Source organism: Artemia franciscana, chromosome 12 (assembly GCF_032884065.1).
Source record: "Artemia franciscana chromosome 12, ASM3288406v1, whole genome shotgun sequence".
Lineage (NCBI taxonomy): Eukaryota > Metazoa > Arthropoda > Branchiopoda > Anostraca > Artemiidae > Artemia > Artemia franciscana.
Genome location: NC_088874.1, coordinates 1,544,114 through 1,559,597, shown reverse-complemented (window position 1 = coordinate 1,559,597; position 15,484 = coordinate 1,544,114). Strand labels below are relative to the sequence as shown.

General features: G+C 35.7%; 1 protein-coding gene across 3 annotated transcripts in view; it reads right to left on the bottom strand.

Annotated features, from left to right (window-relative positions):
• The window catches only part of LOC136033562 (uncharacterized), a 78,675-nt gene that overhangs the window by 25,439 nt on the left and 37,752 nt on the right, over positions 1-15,484 (bottom strand). For 2 of the 3 annotated variants that reach the window (XM_065714319.1, XM_065714317.1), the window contains 3 exons: positions 14,647-14,808; positions 5,730-5,780; positions 635-1,241 (listed from right to left, as the gene is read on the bottom strand). In XM_065714319.1, coding sequence (XP_065570391.1) covers positions 635-1,241; positions 5,730-5,780; positions 14,647-14,808 — 820 coding nt within the window. The remainder of the gene's footprint in view (positions 1-634; positions 1,242-5,729; positions 5,781-14,646; positions 14,809-15,484) is intronic. The other variant, XM_065714320.1, reaches the window with a different exon arrangement.

Here is a 15,484-nt window from a genome sequence, read left to right as displayed (position 1 = left end):
TTTCTTTTAATTAATCGGGTGATGGGACAAAAACTTCTTATTCTTCCAACGATTTATCTAGTCCAGGTTTTAATTTTCAAAGGTATGGTAGGCATTGATGACTATCCATGTCAAAATCCAAAACCCAATCATCAACGATATCATTTTCATTTTGTTTGGTTCGTTTACTTCGGCTTGTCTTTCGTCTTTATGAAATACATACTGCCGAGCCTTTGTTTTCTTTTTTAACAAAGGTATGGCAGGCATTGATGACCTTAACCATGTCAAAATCTCAATCACCATCACTATCATTTTTAATTTTGACAAGTTATGATTCTCATTTTCCAGCTCACATGTTCGGTGTCGCTTTGCTTTTTTTAAATCACCTATTTTAGCTCTTGAACTCAATTCCACATGTTACCATATGGAGTTACCAATATAAATAATTGTTGAAAAAATAAAACTTAGCATGATCATCATTTTATTGCGTGGTTATTGGCTTATTGAAGTGAGTATTTACACTAACAGTTTTGCTGTCATATAAATTGTAAGCGGTAAAACATAGACTTTGAATTTTTTGAGACGCTTAATATATTTTTCTCATAGAGAAACTTAAACAAAAAGAAGAAAAAGGTGGAATAATAAACCTTATTACCTTCATCATCAGAATTGTCATTTTCACAGCGTTGAAGTTCTTCATCAGACTGATAACTAACATCACTGAGCGAGTTATGTAGGACAGACACAATACTTTCAGATTCTTCTTCTAGAGAAGAAGGAGTAGGTAGTTCTCCGTCAGAATCATAAATGGTGATGACTTCGACTCCAGAAAAATACTTTTGTTTTAACTGGTCTGATCGACGTTGATAAGTAAAGTTACTTATTCCAGGCTCAGCTTTTACCTTAATTTGGTCAATTCCTTTATTTAGCAAAGAAGCAGATACTGAGCTTCTTTCTGCAGACTGAAAAGAACTATTTTCTCCTTCGGGGACAGTGAACTGCGATTCAGCAGCTACATCAACTGATTTCGAACTAATGGGAATCACAGGAGGCGGAAGGGGAGGGATACTGGTAGAACACAAGGTGAATGTAGATATGGTACAAGAATTAGTTGTTGCATCCTTATCAAAATGACAGATTAGAGGAATCAGCGGTGGCATTTTATCCAAATTATCCACTTCAACTTCTACAACTTCAACTGGGCTTTCGACTACACCAGTATTTGGATCTTCATCCTCTGTCATATTAATTGTTGATCCTTCCTGCAATACAACCCTCGTTAGTCTGTCTTTTTTTAGAACAAATCTTTGGAGTTTCGTGTTTCGACGCTTGAATCATTTCATGGTCTTTTATTATCTTTACATCTCCATTGAATTGTATTTTTTCTTTCATTTTTGTTTCTTTTTTGTTTTATTATGTTTTCTTACTCCATTTTCGCTTATCTATACAGAGATACGAATTATTTATTATCATTATACTACAAAATATGTATATTCCCGTTCAAGATTTGAAAGATTTCTCTCCAGAACAGGAAAAGCCACCAATGACGGCTCTGGCCTCTCTTGAGCCTAGAGAAAAATATCGATTGCCATCCCCCCACCCTGTCACTAATAAAATTTCAGGCTATATTTTAACAAAATTCTCATTAATTAACAAAATTGTTTAGGTGTTACTAAACTTTCTTTAATATTATAATTATTATTATTTAATTCTTTTTAGTTTGTTTCTATTTTATTAATTAAGTTAATAATTTATTAATTATTTTCATGTATTTACTATATCCTCTACTTTATTTTAACAAAAGTAAAATTTTAAAAATTACAAAATGAGTACAACCGTTAGATTATTCAGTTGAAATTTTGCACCCCAAAATTTTAGACTTATTCCGAAATAAAATGATCCCTGGAGGACCGTGAGATGAAAGAGGGTAAAAATTAAATACGAATATAAGGTATCTTACGGTATATGTCCTTTCTGAAATATGCAAATTTGCAACAACCCCATAGCTATGACTTGCATCAGAAGGACAAGATACTTGTATAATTGAATGATTAGTCTCATTAAAATTTTGATGTTACTTTAAATATTTCTTTAAGAAGGATCTAATATAAAATTAGGAAAACTATTTGTTTTCCAATGATTTTCAATCGATATTCAATGTATTTTTAATCTGAAAAACCATGCACACCAGATTCCGAAATTTTTTTTTCAGTAGATAGATAGAGCTGTATCTCAGCTATTAAATAATGGAAATTGTTGAATTCCATTGATGCGTTAAAAGCGTAGAAAAGCAGAAAATAGTATATGAAAACTTGCACTGGTAAAATAAACACTAACAAGAAAGGAATCCGACAATAACAGAAAATAAATGATTTTTTTAGATAGAAGTCATTGCTTCTTTAATTTCCTATAAATCCCAGGATTTTCTCGGTTACACCGTCAATTGCAAGTAAAGATAATTTTCTCGATGGAGGAAGATAGTATATCTGAAAGGCCAAGACAGAGCATCTTGGCGTTATTTTTGCAAAAACTTTCTATGCAGTTAAGCAAGGTTAGGAGAGGAATTTCGCCTCGATAGAAGAAAAAACTCTCCTCTGGATTCAGATTGTTTTAATAATTGTTGAAAAATCTATGTTTTATTTTGGAAAAATCGAGTTTAAAAAGCTTACTTTTTAACCTCACTGATCAAATTTTTGAAAGTTTATACTGGTCATGATAATGTTTGACAATAAAGTTTTGTTTGCGGTCCCTCTCACGCTTTTTAAAATTCAGAGTAACAAATAAAAGGGCTACAAAATATATTTATCTCTGCATAAAATTGCTTCAAAAGTTTCTCCAAAGGCACAGGTTTTGTTTCCTTGATACAAAATACCATAAATCACATTGGTTGATCAAAAGACATCACACTTGCGAAACAGCAGCTTAACTGAGAAAATTACACCCTATTAGGGTTTCCACCTCCCAGTTTCCAAAATCCCTAGAAATCCCCTTCTTCAATGGCTAAATCCCCATGGGCTCTGCATTTTCCAATTTGTTCAAAATCCCTATTAAAGCCTCGTTACACAAACTTTTAACAATACTTATAAAAGAGGGCTTTTTTTGTAAATTACTCGTAGTGTATCTGTCTGACGTTTTAAATAATGCTTTTGAATTGTCGACTAGTTAAATTCGGTCTTGAATGACAAATTCCGACACTAAATTCCAAAATATGGACAAGTTATTTGTTAACCAACCTATCAAAGTTTGGCTGAAAATTTGAATCCTAGGAATAGAAAGCTGCTTGAAATGTACTTTGAGGAGCACAAAAAGTTGGAAAGTAAAAACGAAATCTATGGATTGTTCACATCCGTGTAGTAAGGGGCACTAAGGCGTATAGTGTGCAGTAAGACGAGTAAGAGATATACATACTTCCGCTGTATTTACTATTATGCATAACCAATCAGAATGCCTAATTGATTCAATTAACAGGTCATGGGTGGTATGATGGTCAAAATAAATACAGCATTTACTTTAAATGACTATTTTAGATAACTCGGGTTATAAGGCCACACTGCTTATCACACTTCAAATCTATTTTTGATCGAATTCAGAATCTTGTTGAGAATCTTCCACACCTTCATCTTTTTCTTCGGGTGGTAGCTGAAGCCTTGACTTTTTTTATATGGAGCAGTAGCTGCTCGCCTCTACAACTACACGCAAAGGCGTATTCAAGATTTTTGTTCGTTCTTTTTTTCGCCCGGGCAAAAAAAAATCAGAGTGCATTTATACTTGTTCATATGCATTTCTCTTAGTTATATACATGTTAGAAGAAAATTTCAGGAGTGGTAGTGGTTCAACCCCGGGACCCCACCCCTGGATACGGCTTTGACTGCATGTGACATTTCTTGGGCCCGTCTCATACCATATTTTGTTTTCATAATTTAATTTATCATCTTCGTTTTAAGCTTGTTCTGTCTGTCCGTTTTTATGATTTTCATTTCACTAAAAACTTTTCAGCAACAGCCTTCAAGAAAGGAAGAGTAAAACCGGATATTACTACCGGATATTACTTTAAACCGGATATTACTACTGATTTTGGGTTTATTTATAATGGTTCCATTGGTATTTTTATTTTTTTTTAAAAATACCAGAAGGTAACCGTATTAATACTTCCAATATGTTCAACATCGACACTCCTTCTCCACTCCTTGTCCATTTAGTTTCCATCTCATGAAACTTTTCCGTGCTTTCAAACAAACGGTGTGAGAGAACCAAGCTATTATGACTTCGTTGAAAGAGGGTCAAACATTTTGGAATATTTTTGAATGTGACATCAAAGTGAAATTAAGTTTGGACCCCTCTTCTCTTGAAATCTAGGTCAATTAAGTTGCTTTCGTCGACAAATTAAGAGTTCTACCCATCATGGGCAAGAATTGAAACATAGCGCGCTTCTTATCCAATATTCTAATGTGAAAAAGATCCTAACTAAATGGTTAATCTTTTTTCTTATTGGGCGAAACCTCACAAATTCCAGAAAATATGTGAAAATCCATATAAACACCCTAATCTAAAAAAAATTTCACCCCCTAAAAGATCAAAATATCCGTTTTTAGGAAAGAAATCCCAAAAGTGGAAACACTACCCCATTTAAACCATTATACAACCCATGAAAGTAGGAACCAGTTTCTGTACCAGAGGTGTTTTCAAGACAACCAATCATAAAGTTTGAATTTTCGAATCCTCACTTTCATCGTGACAAAAAGTATATTGCGGGCTTTCTTTTTTTTTTAGGTATGTTCACTTTCCAAAATGTAACAACTATCGGATCTTACCTCAACAATATTGCGTTCTTATTTGAAAAGCCAACTCATATTTCGTGGGATAGGAAATTTTTAATTTTTATTCTTTTCTTAATATAAAGTAGACTGCTCCATTACAATTTACATGGTCAAATTGTTCCAAATGTAGCTGATATTAACAAATAGCAACATCCCTCTCAATCGACCGTAATTTTTGAAATTATCATTTTTAGAATCAGTCTGCACAATCTTATTACTACATTTATAGAAATTTTGACTATTATTTATGAATAATATTTTGTTTATTTGAATCTACACAAATCCTACTAACATAAATTACAAATTTGACAATTTTCGTACAGTCTACCGTTTTTCGTACAGCCTAGTCCTTGAGATATCGTCAGTCATTAGTGTACCCAAAACAATCCATAGGCAATTTCAAAGGAAAATATTTAGCAAATCTTCCTCCATTTTCCGGAATAGCCACGCTTCAGAGCCATACTTGGCCACTGTCAATCACTGCAGCCTCCAATATTGTAATCTTGGTTTGCAGGCTTATCTTCCTTATCCTCCAAACTTTTTTTAACTGTGAAAAAACACCCTGAGCCTTCGCTATTCTACTTTTAACACCTTCACTGCACCCACCGTCTCTACTAATATTTCTACCTAGGTAAGTGAAGCTGTCCAATTGATCGACCTTTTCGTTCCTTACCGAATTTCTCCTTTTTATCTCCACTTATTCCCAGCCTCAGTGACTTAGTCCTCTTAACATTAATTTTCAAATCTGTTCTAGCACACTCAACTCGCAAAAACTCGAAAAGATCATTCAATATCACCTCTTTAACTGTTAAATAGATAATTAGTTACTGTGTACTAAATTAATATAGTAATAAAATTAGGAGCCTATAAATCGAAACTGGCAAAAATACAACAAACAAAATTACAGAATGAAGGAAGGAAAAGAAAACATACCAGTAATCCGGAATCCAATTCAACATCTACTTCTTCTGATGGTATCTCTTCCTACAAAAGGAGACTGTTTAGGCTTAGGCACGATGCCAAGAGTATGTGGATGAACCGAGTTATTCCATCAATCCAATCATGGGGAACACAGAAGACAGAAAAGTCAAATAGCCTTGAGTAGGTTATAAAACCGATGTAGCCTTGATAACATTCTTGATAAAAAAAACAACTCTGGTCATGATAAAATTCGATTCTTTCAAAACTGAATTTTTTCTCCAATCCTCTTTCACATAAAGTAGGGTAATTTGAACTTTGAAATTAAGAATTATTCGTCAAGTCGATGATGAAAGTTTGAGCTACCAAAGTTCCACTGTATTTCCTTGTCATATTTTACATTTTGGGGAGTCGGAATATACCCTTAAGAGGTATCCTACTGAGTGTAAAGCTTGTAAAATAAGTATGTCAAAATGAGAAGGAGGCTCTACATTCCAAGATATTCAAATTATCAACTGGGAGATAGATATGACTATACGATCGTTCTAGGCGTGAAAGACGTATCTAGATAAACGTGTAGCTTTACTAATGTTTGTTTTTATTAATACATCTCCCAAATCTGCTTATTATTGGAACTTCTAAAAGACTCTTTTTCAAAAACTCTTAAAAAGAAATCCTGAAAATTCATGTCTAATTACCTTAAAATGAATAAAACTGAAAAATTGAGACACTTGTAAAATAGAGCATTGTATTGAAAAAGGCTGAGTAACGGTGAAAACAAATGAAAAGAACCAAAATGGGGAGTCGACTCCCACCCCTCCTCGGAGAATTCCTCCCAGGGGAAAATTCCGAATATATCCCGGAATGGGATATATTTTTGCCCTATGAAAACTTTATGGAAGACGTAGATGGTTGGGTAAAGACCACTACTGGAGGAAACAAACAAAAAAGGTCCAAAAACGGGATCATTTTTCCAAATATCTGCAACTCAGTCATTTTGGTTGAAGAAAGAACAAAAGAAGAATTAAATAAATACTTTCGAGAAGCAAGAAAAAAACTATATGCAAAATAAACATATATAAAAACAAAAAATACATGCACTTTCACGACAGATGTAGAATCTAATTCAAGTATATCCCCAAATGCCATACAAGTCGAGCCCTCAAAGCTTTGAGGGGTCAGTATAAAAAATACAAAATTTTCTGTTATTTTAGAGCATAGTTCCACGTCAAACATTGACGTTAAACACGAGCATCCTTAGTCTAAAAAGTCAGTCAAACATCAAAGTTGTTTCAACTTACCCTGCTCCTATTCTGGCAAAATAGTAAGTAAGATCCAGAAATTTTAATGAGAATAGGCTAGCATGAGTGACAATTTTATGTGCGAACAGCTTTTGACTATTTTTCGTCAAGTATTAGTCAATTATATTTTTAGTCAATTTTTTGTCGATTATTATGTAAAAACATATGTTACAAATATTTCCAAAAGACACAAAATAAAATTCTTGTTACAATGGATGAATATGGCCACTGTCGAGGAGAAGGCGTCAGCCTTTCGTCAAACCTTCTTCTTCTTCTTGCTTGAATTAGTGTGGAGACCCTATCACATAAGCTCGTCACCAGAATCAGATTCTGACCTATTCAGTTTGTTGTTGCAGCTGAGTTCAAAATCTGGGTCCTGTATTATCCAGCAATATCAATCCCGTTTTACCACTACAGGCCACCTATCATCAAATATTTTCCCTTCTGCATTAACGCCATCTTGCTAACATGTAGATAAACCTTCAGATATCTGTTGCGTAGACAGAAATAGCTTCTTCATCTTGCCAAATTGTTATAGCCACAAACTGCAATCGAACATCCACTTATGTCTATAATAAGTTATCACTGCCGCTAATATTACTAAAAACTCTCGTGGAGTTAAATTTTTCTTGAGAGGACAACAAACGGGTCATCACTGCTATCCCTTCATATCTGAAGTTCCTGCCTTGGTCATTTCCAAGGACATCCCAAACCTTGGGACTTTTTTCTTGTGCACTCATCTCAACCGAGTGTGATTCGTCCTGCTTTTCCCTTATCTAATTGCGATTATTTAGTACAATTATTGTATAGATATAACATATTAAAATAATCGTAATTAAAATAATTAACATATATAAACAACTAGCTGTTGGGGTGGGGTATAATGAGGTCATATGCAAACGCTCTTTTTAAAAACAAACAAACATGCATACACACACCTAGTTGGTGGGGGTGCTTCGCGCCCCCCCAAGCCCCCGCGCGCGCGTAAGTCGTTACGCGCCATATTAGTTACGCGCCATTGTAGTTGTGTCCCTGTGTACCACCTATGAATATAGATAGATTTATATATGTGTTTTGAACTACGTAAAACTTGCGAATATACAACATTCTTGGCTTTCCCATTGTCTGTGCATATACAAAGCCTTATGTACTTATAATGACGCCATATGCAAACGCTCTTTTTAAAAACAAACAAACATGCATACACACAACTCGTTTTATATAGATAGATAGATAGATAGATACAATACAAATTAACTGCGTAAAACTTGCGAATATACAACATTCTTCGCTGTCCAATTGTCGCTGCATATAAATAGATTGTAAGGTTTACCGACCCTCGAACATGCAACGTACAATTGTCGATGGGAATAACAATCAGTATTAAGATCTATACCACATTTTTCTAATGATTGACCTTGAGCTTTGTTAATGGTGATTGCAAATGCTAATCGAATTGGGAATTGCAATCTTTTAAATTGAAAAGGCAGATCCGTTGGAATCATGGGAATGCGAGGAATAAGAACAGCCTCACCCTCAAAAGGCCCTGTCAAGATTGTGGCCTCTATTGCGTTTTCCATTGTTTTTTTTTTACGGCGAGTCGCGTGCCATTGCAAAGCTTTGGTGGGTTGATATTTCTTAACAGTATTATTGGTACGCCTACTTTAAGTTGTAGCGCGTGTGGTGGAAACCCTGAAAGATCCACGGAATTTAAAAATTCAGATGGATAATTAACCGCCTCATTTGGTTCCAAAACTATGTCGACTGACTTGTAAAGGACTGCCTGGTCTCGAATCTTGGTCAAAACAATATTGTTGATTTCGTGGACGTCTATATTTTTGGGTGCAAGAATCGCTCTTTCACTTAGCCATTTATTATTTTTGTAATTGTTTAGAATATTCGGAAATACTTTTTCAATCAATTCATTTTAGGACGTCACTAAATTACAGAATTCAGCAGGTAGTTGTATACGTCCTGAAATTGAGTCTACTGGGAGCTTTCCGTTTCCAATTGCCAGCAATTGATCTGAAAATGTTTAACCAGTCATCGTTTTGCAATCGGACACGCATATTTGTAGTTAATTTTAATGTTTTTACGTGTGCCCATAAATTAGAATTTTTCAGGCAAGCATTCATTTCGTCTGCAGGGGTTGATCTAGGTATTATAGGTAATGTTTGCCTGAAATCTCCCGCAAGCGATATTAATGTGCTGCCAAAGGGTTTCGAATTCCCTCGCAAATCTTTCAAACATTGATCCAGAGCCTCGAGCGATTTTTTGTCTGCCATTGTGCACTCGTCCCAAATAATAAGTTTGCTTTGCTGCAATACTTTACCCATCCCAGATGATTTGGAAATATTGCACGTGGGAGTTTCTGTAGAATGCAAATTCAGAGGCAATTTCAAAGCGGAATGAGCAGTCCTTCCACCAGGCAGCAACGTTGCGGCTATTCCGGACGACGCAATTACCAACGCTATATCATTTTTTGATCGAATTGATGCCAGAATCAGTTTTATCGTTCTACCAGTACCTCCTGGCGAATCCAGAAAGAAAATTTATCCAACTTTGTTATCGACACAATGCATTATAGTATCATAAATGTCTTTTTGTTCCGACGTTAATTTGGAAATGTTATTTTGTGCATACGACAATAGATCACTCGTACTGTAACTTTGTTCACGATTCAATTCTACACATGTCGAAACAGCAGCGGTACGATTAGGTGAAGGCATTCCCAAATCCTGAAGAGGTTTGTTTGCCATACATACGCGCAAATCTTCTATAATAACTAAAGTGTAGTTATAAATTTCTGATGTAAAATCAAAAGTCATATCTGACGTCTCTAACCGTTTTCGATGGAGTATATCTTCGGACATTTTCGATTTATATTTTCCCCATAACTCTGTAGGAGCTGAAGGAGAGCAAGTTGTTAGAATGATTCCAAAAAATGCACGAATTTGACTTGGAGTTGACGTTTCGCACGCGTCATTGATGCAGTTATCCCAGTGTTGGTCATTCTCCAATAAATTCAGAGCTTAGCATGCACTACGGTAAGTGACATGTATAGTACCGTTTACAGTTCTCAAATACTCAAAGGACGTCGGACCGGGTACATTCACCAAAAGCAGGCGTAGAAAGAAGCATTCATGTTGATTGGGGTGAACGGTGTAGAGTCTTCCTATCGTGGTATCTTTGAAGATGGTAGGTTGGCCGTCGACTGACTTAACCTGTTTTCGGCGTTCAAATACTTTATTTTTAGTATTCCACGTGTAATACGAAGGTACTTCAGTATACAGCAGTTCTTTTGCAAAAGAATTATTTTTGCATAGCGAAAAGAAAGCAGTTAACTTTGTATCCGGTGAATTTAGGGCTCTTTGTTGCACGTTGGATTCCGAAAAATAAACACGTTGACCATTCTGTAAATGTACCGCTAAGTGAACAACAGCTGGACTACGTTCATGTATCGGAAATGAAAGAATTTGCCAAACAGCTTCATTACTGCTTATGTATCTTCCAGCCTGATATTGTACGATTTCGTCGATATCTTTGATTTCGGACTGCAAGCCAAAAACTGACATGTCACTGCCTTTGTTGACGTATTTACATATGTATTTGATTGCCTTTACGGAGTTACAGTATTCAACGTTTATGTGTGCATTAAATGTTTTTTTTTAAATATAATTGTCTTCATCCTGCCGAATCATTAATCTATAGGAATAATAATGCATTGCACTGCATTTCTTATTCATTTCTTTGTTGGTGGCTGGATTTATCAATTTAATATTAAAGTGATAGCCGTCGGCTCCATCCCAAAAAATGATAGGATATTGTAGGGCATCGTAGCATCGATGAGTTTCAGCAATTCTTACCAACTGAGCGTTTCGCTTATGAAGAATAATATATCGAGGTAAAAACTGATCACCGACCATAACGACTGCCACTTCGTCGATAGTTGGAGCATTGTATCTACGTACATGTTGGCCAGGAGGCGTTTTGTCAGCGGAAATAACAATTTTATGCGTATCAGTAGGCATCAAATCGATGGCTGTTTTGAACAGACGCACTAAATTATTATTTTCGTGGAAAAGATGTTGCAATTGGGAAACGATTGTCCTTTCAACGTCGGGAAAATTTCGCAACGTGCATTCAATTCAGAATTTCTATCACTGATAAAGTACAATTGTAAAAATCTATGATTCTCGCCTGAGAATGGTAGAAGGGACCCTGCTCTATGATAAATTTGCCCTTTTACTTTGAAAGTAGGCATAAATTGATCTGGATTTTCGATTTGGGAACCAAACGACGTCATTTGGAAACATGAGTTATATTTTCTGATCTGTGATAAAAAACGCTTAGATTCTGACGTAGTTCCAGTAAGCAAAGTCTTCAATGGCTCTGGTAGTGCAGCCAATAGAGGAAGTTTAACTTTTCCTGAGGCGCAACACATTCCCATTGTTTCACCATTGAATTTCAAGGCCTTGTAATAGGGACAACTTTTAGACATAGTCCCGATTTGAACACTTCTACTCAAGCTATAATCATCGACTGGGCTGTACCTGAACGCCAGGCGATAATTTTTAGGTTGCTCTTGTGATTCCTCGGCACGCCTTTTTTTTCACTTTCTCTTTTAGCAGCAAGTCTGGTTTCGCGTTGCTCTGGTAGTTCCTCGGCACGCTTTCTGTTCTTACTTTCTCTATCAGCCGCAAGCCTGTTTTCTTGCTGTTCTTGTGATTCCTCGGCACGCTTTCTTTTCTTACCTTCTCTATCAGCAGCAAGTTTTTTGGCATAGACTCTTTGAGCAGCTTCCTCGGCTGTTGTCATTGTAGGTTCTTCAGTCATTTTACAATTAAACATTTTTCCGTGAACGAATGTCTTAAATACCTTTAATGACGTCATCGTCATAACAAACATGACGACAATTAACTTCATGACAACATGACATGATGACATGACGTCATTCGACAGACACACAGACAACTTATTTTTATATATATAGATATATATAGATTTTATATGACACATCAAATAAATATGAAAATATTATAAAAAATTATAACTGTATCATTAATCATTACTAGTGATACAGCCTTTGTCTATGCAAAGTAAAATCCCATGCAACTTAAAGCATTCTTTTATGACAGGAACACTGAGTAAAACTGAACCACCCCCTTCATGAAGAGTTACGTTTTGGAAACTTAACACCAAGCTCTGCCTTTCTGGGTACGCATTGATAATTTACTTAAAAAACTGCCTTCCACATCTTCTTCTTCTTCTGTTCCCTTGCTTCTGCTCTGTAATCTGCTCTCCTCTACTACCTCGTATCAGCTATAATTTTCAAGCCCAATCGGCTATTGAGATATCCAGCATATCAAGGGCTTCTGCGTCGCTTTTGGAAACCTTTGCTGATGGCACTGAGGGGATAGTTTAAAAAGCTCGCCAAGCAAAAGCTCTCTGTATTCTTTTATTTATCAACAGACTACGTCTATGGTTCAAAACTGGTCATTTCACTAGTATTACCAGGAATCGTTAGAGGATTTTGTATTTACCGAAAAAATATACCAATTGCCAAATAATTTACTAATTATTGACCATATTCCAATTCAGCAGTACGATGTGGATTTTCTGCTGTTGCTATTGTTACATCCTTTATTTAAATCAGTCATAGAATGTAATCAATAATCTTCCAAAGAAGCAAATTCGATGAGGCAGAAAACACTCTGTTAACAAAACTTAAAGATAAGAAAAAATAATATCTTTATAAATAAAGATAATTTGAATACAGTATTACGGTAATCTTTCTCTTAAAACTAACCGAATTCCTAGAATTTTCTACTTCATCATTTAGATTATTCCAAGATAAAACTCCCTATAAATAAAATAAAATTTGACCGGGCTTTGACGACCCAAGGCAGATATAGATTATCTTTTAGGTATAGATTAGAGAATATAGATTTTAGCATATAGATTATCAAACGTTCGGTAATCAAATCTAGCCGCAAGGGCGTATCCAGGGAGGAGGGTGTTTGAACCAATCCCCAAAATGTTTTCCCGACTCCTAAAAACGTAACAAAAAATGTACACTGATGCGTTTTCAACTTTTTTTTGTCCCCCCCTCCCCGAAAAAATCCTTTCGTGAAAAATTCCTGTTTTATGAGTAATCACAGTCAGAAAATGAGGGGAGGAAGGTATTCAAAATTAATTAGATAGTAGCGCTGCACACCTCTAAGAGGATCTGTAAACATTGAAAAGTGATTCTGATATCTATTGTATTATTCTCCACTGGTGACACAGAAACACGGAAGTCCTCTTTCACGCTTCACTTACTGACTCTACGGCTACCACATTAGCCTACTACTCAATATTCTGTAAATAATCTAAAATATAAAAAAAACTCTCACCAAAAAAACTAGTTTATGAATAAGAGCAGACGCATAAAAGCAGGGGGGATAGGCTTAGTGCCCTCCCTTCCAAATGTTAATTTGCTGCAATTGTCTTTTATTTCTGAGGTTTCCCATATAAATCAGATATTTTAATTTTATAGTTTGAAGTTCTGGCCCCCCTTCCACTCTCCCCCCAAAAAAATCCTGTGTGGATATTTCAAACAGTTCATGGTAACGAACTGTAATTAAGGAGCGATGCGGCTTGATAGTAACAGAAAATCTAAGGTACAGAGTCTTGTTAACAATGGATACATCAAAAGAATCAAAATTTTTATGCTTATTCAGAATATATAAAATTTACCTAGTTTAAAACTAACCATCAACAGTTACGAGCCTAATAAAATTTGCCCAATTTTGAAAAGGATGAAAAACACCCCCAAAAAATAAAGTGATCTTATTGAAAATCATACCATCAGATTCCACACATCAGATATCTTTGCCGTAAAGACTTCGAGCTACTATATATAAAAATGTGGAATTTTTTCCAGAAGCAAGATCACAGATGCATGTTTATTTGTTGTTTTCTCGTTTTTTTTTCCAGGGATGACCCTGTTAAACCAGTTATCCTAGAAGATCGGAAGGGGTCATATTATATCAGAAATCAAAATTTTTAAGTGACCAAAATTATTAGAGGGCAGCTAGTCCCTCCCCCCTCTCACGTTTTTTTCCCAAAGTGTTCCGATCAAAATTTTGATAGAGCCATTTTGTACAACATAGTTGAAAGATCTAATAACTACATCTTTAAGGATGACTTGACCCCCCACAGCCCTCAGGTGAAGGGGTTCAAGCAATTAGCTTTGCCCATTTTCCACATATAGCATTGACTATGGGAAGTATACAGATATTTTTTTGGGTGGAGTGGATATTTGGACGGTGGGAGAGGGGTACGTGGTAGAATCTTTCCATGGAGAAATTTATAATGAGGGAAAGGATTTTCCATAGAGGAAAAGCTGGATTTCCCGGCATTATTTAAGGAACTATCAGAAATAAAATTAAGAAAACAAGTTTTTCAACTGAACTGAATAAGTTTTTTTTTTTTTTAATCCTAAATTAAATCTTCAGAGTTTTTAGCTTGGCTTTTTATTTCCATGCTTAAAAAGTCCCTTAAACTGCTCTAAAACGTTTTTTTGATTTTATAAAGTGTATATAAAAGTGGCTGGTCTGCACACATGGTCAGCACATGTGACAAGTTACCTTTATTAAGTGTCGTAACTGCACAACTTCAAAAATAAAATGATCTTTCCGTTTTCTTGCAATTGTAGGTTCGATACCAACATGTATAGTGGATCCAACATCTGCCGGCATCCACAAATTTTTGGGCATTCTCTCACCATTTAACCAGACGCCATTCAAAGACTGGAATATAAGAAAAATATGTAGGTTGTATATTCCTTTGCGCTTTCAGAAAGACCGAAAGGTTCAAGCTAAACTTAATTCAAAATAAACTAAACTATTCAAAATACTACTACTCCTAGGCAATATTTTGATTGTTTAGGAGCAGCAGTTTTAAGAACTGGCTTGAGCGAATGTATATAAGGGTGGTGAGCATCCTGGCAAACCAATTATTTAAGGGAATCTCCCAGTCTGAAATCGTGGCCATCACATTCTGGGGGACTAGATAGTAATTTTTCTTCCTTGTAACGACCAAATGGCCTGGAAGGGACTTAAGACTGTCAGGTATAGATTGCGTAGAATATCCCTTGGAAGAAGAGGACCAGGAGCTATATAATAAAACAACAAGAAAAGAGATGGAAAAAGTAAAAAATTTACCTTCAGGATACTCTGCTCCTGGTCTCGATGGCATACCCGCAAGAGTATATAAACTTTTGAAGGGTAGCTTAATGCCAGTTATTGTAAGGTTATTTAACTTAGTGTTGGTTAATGTGGTTGGGTCTGAGTCATTGAAGGAATCTCTGATACTCCCAATTTATAAAAAAGAGACCATGTCCCTAAGGGACAATCGGGATCCTGCCTTTTCCCCTCCCCAGACCCCCCCCCCCGTGGCTGGTTGGTCGCCAATTACTTTCGACTT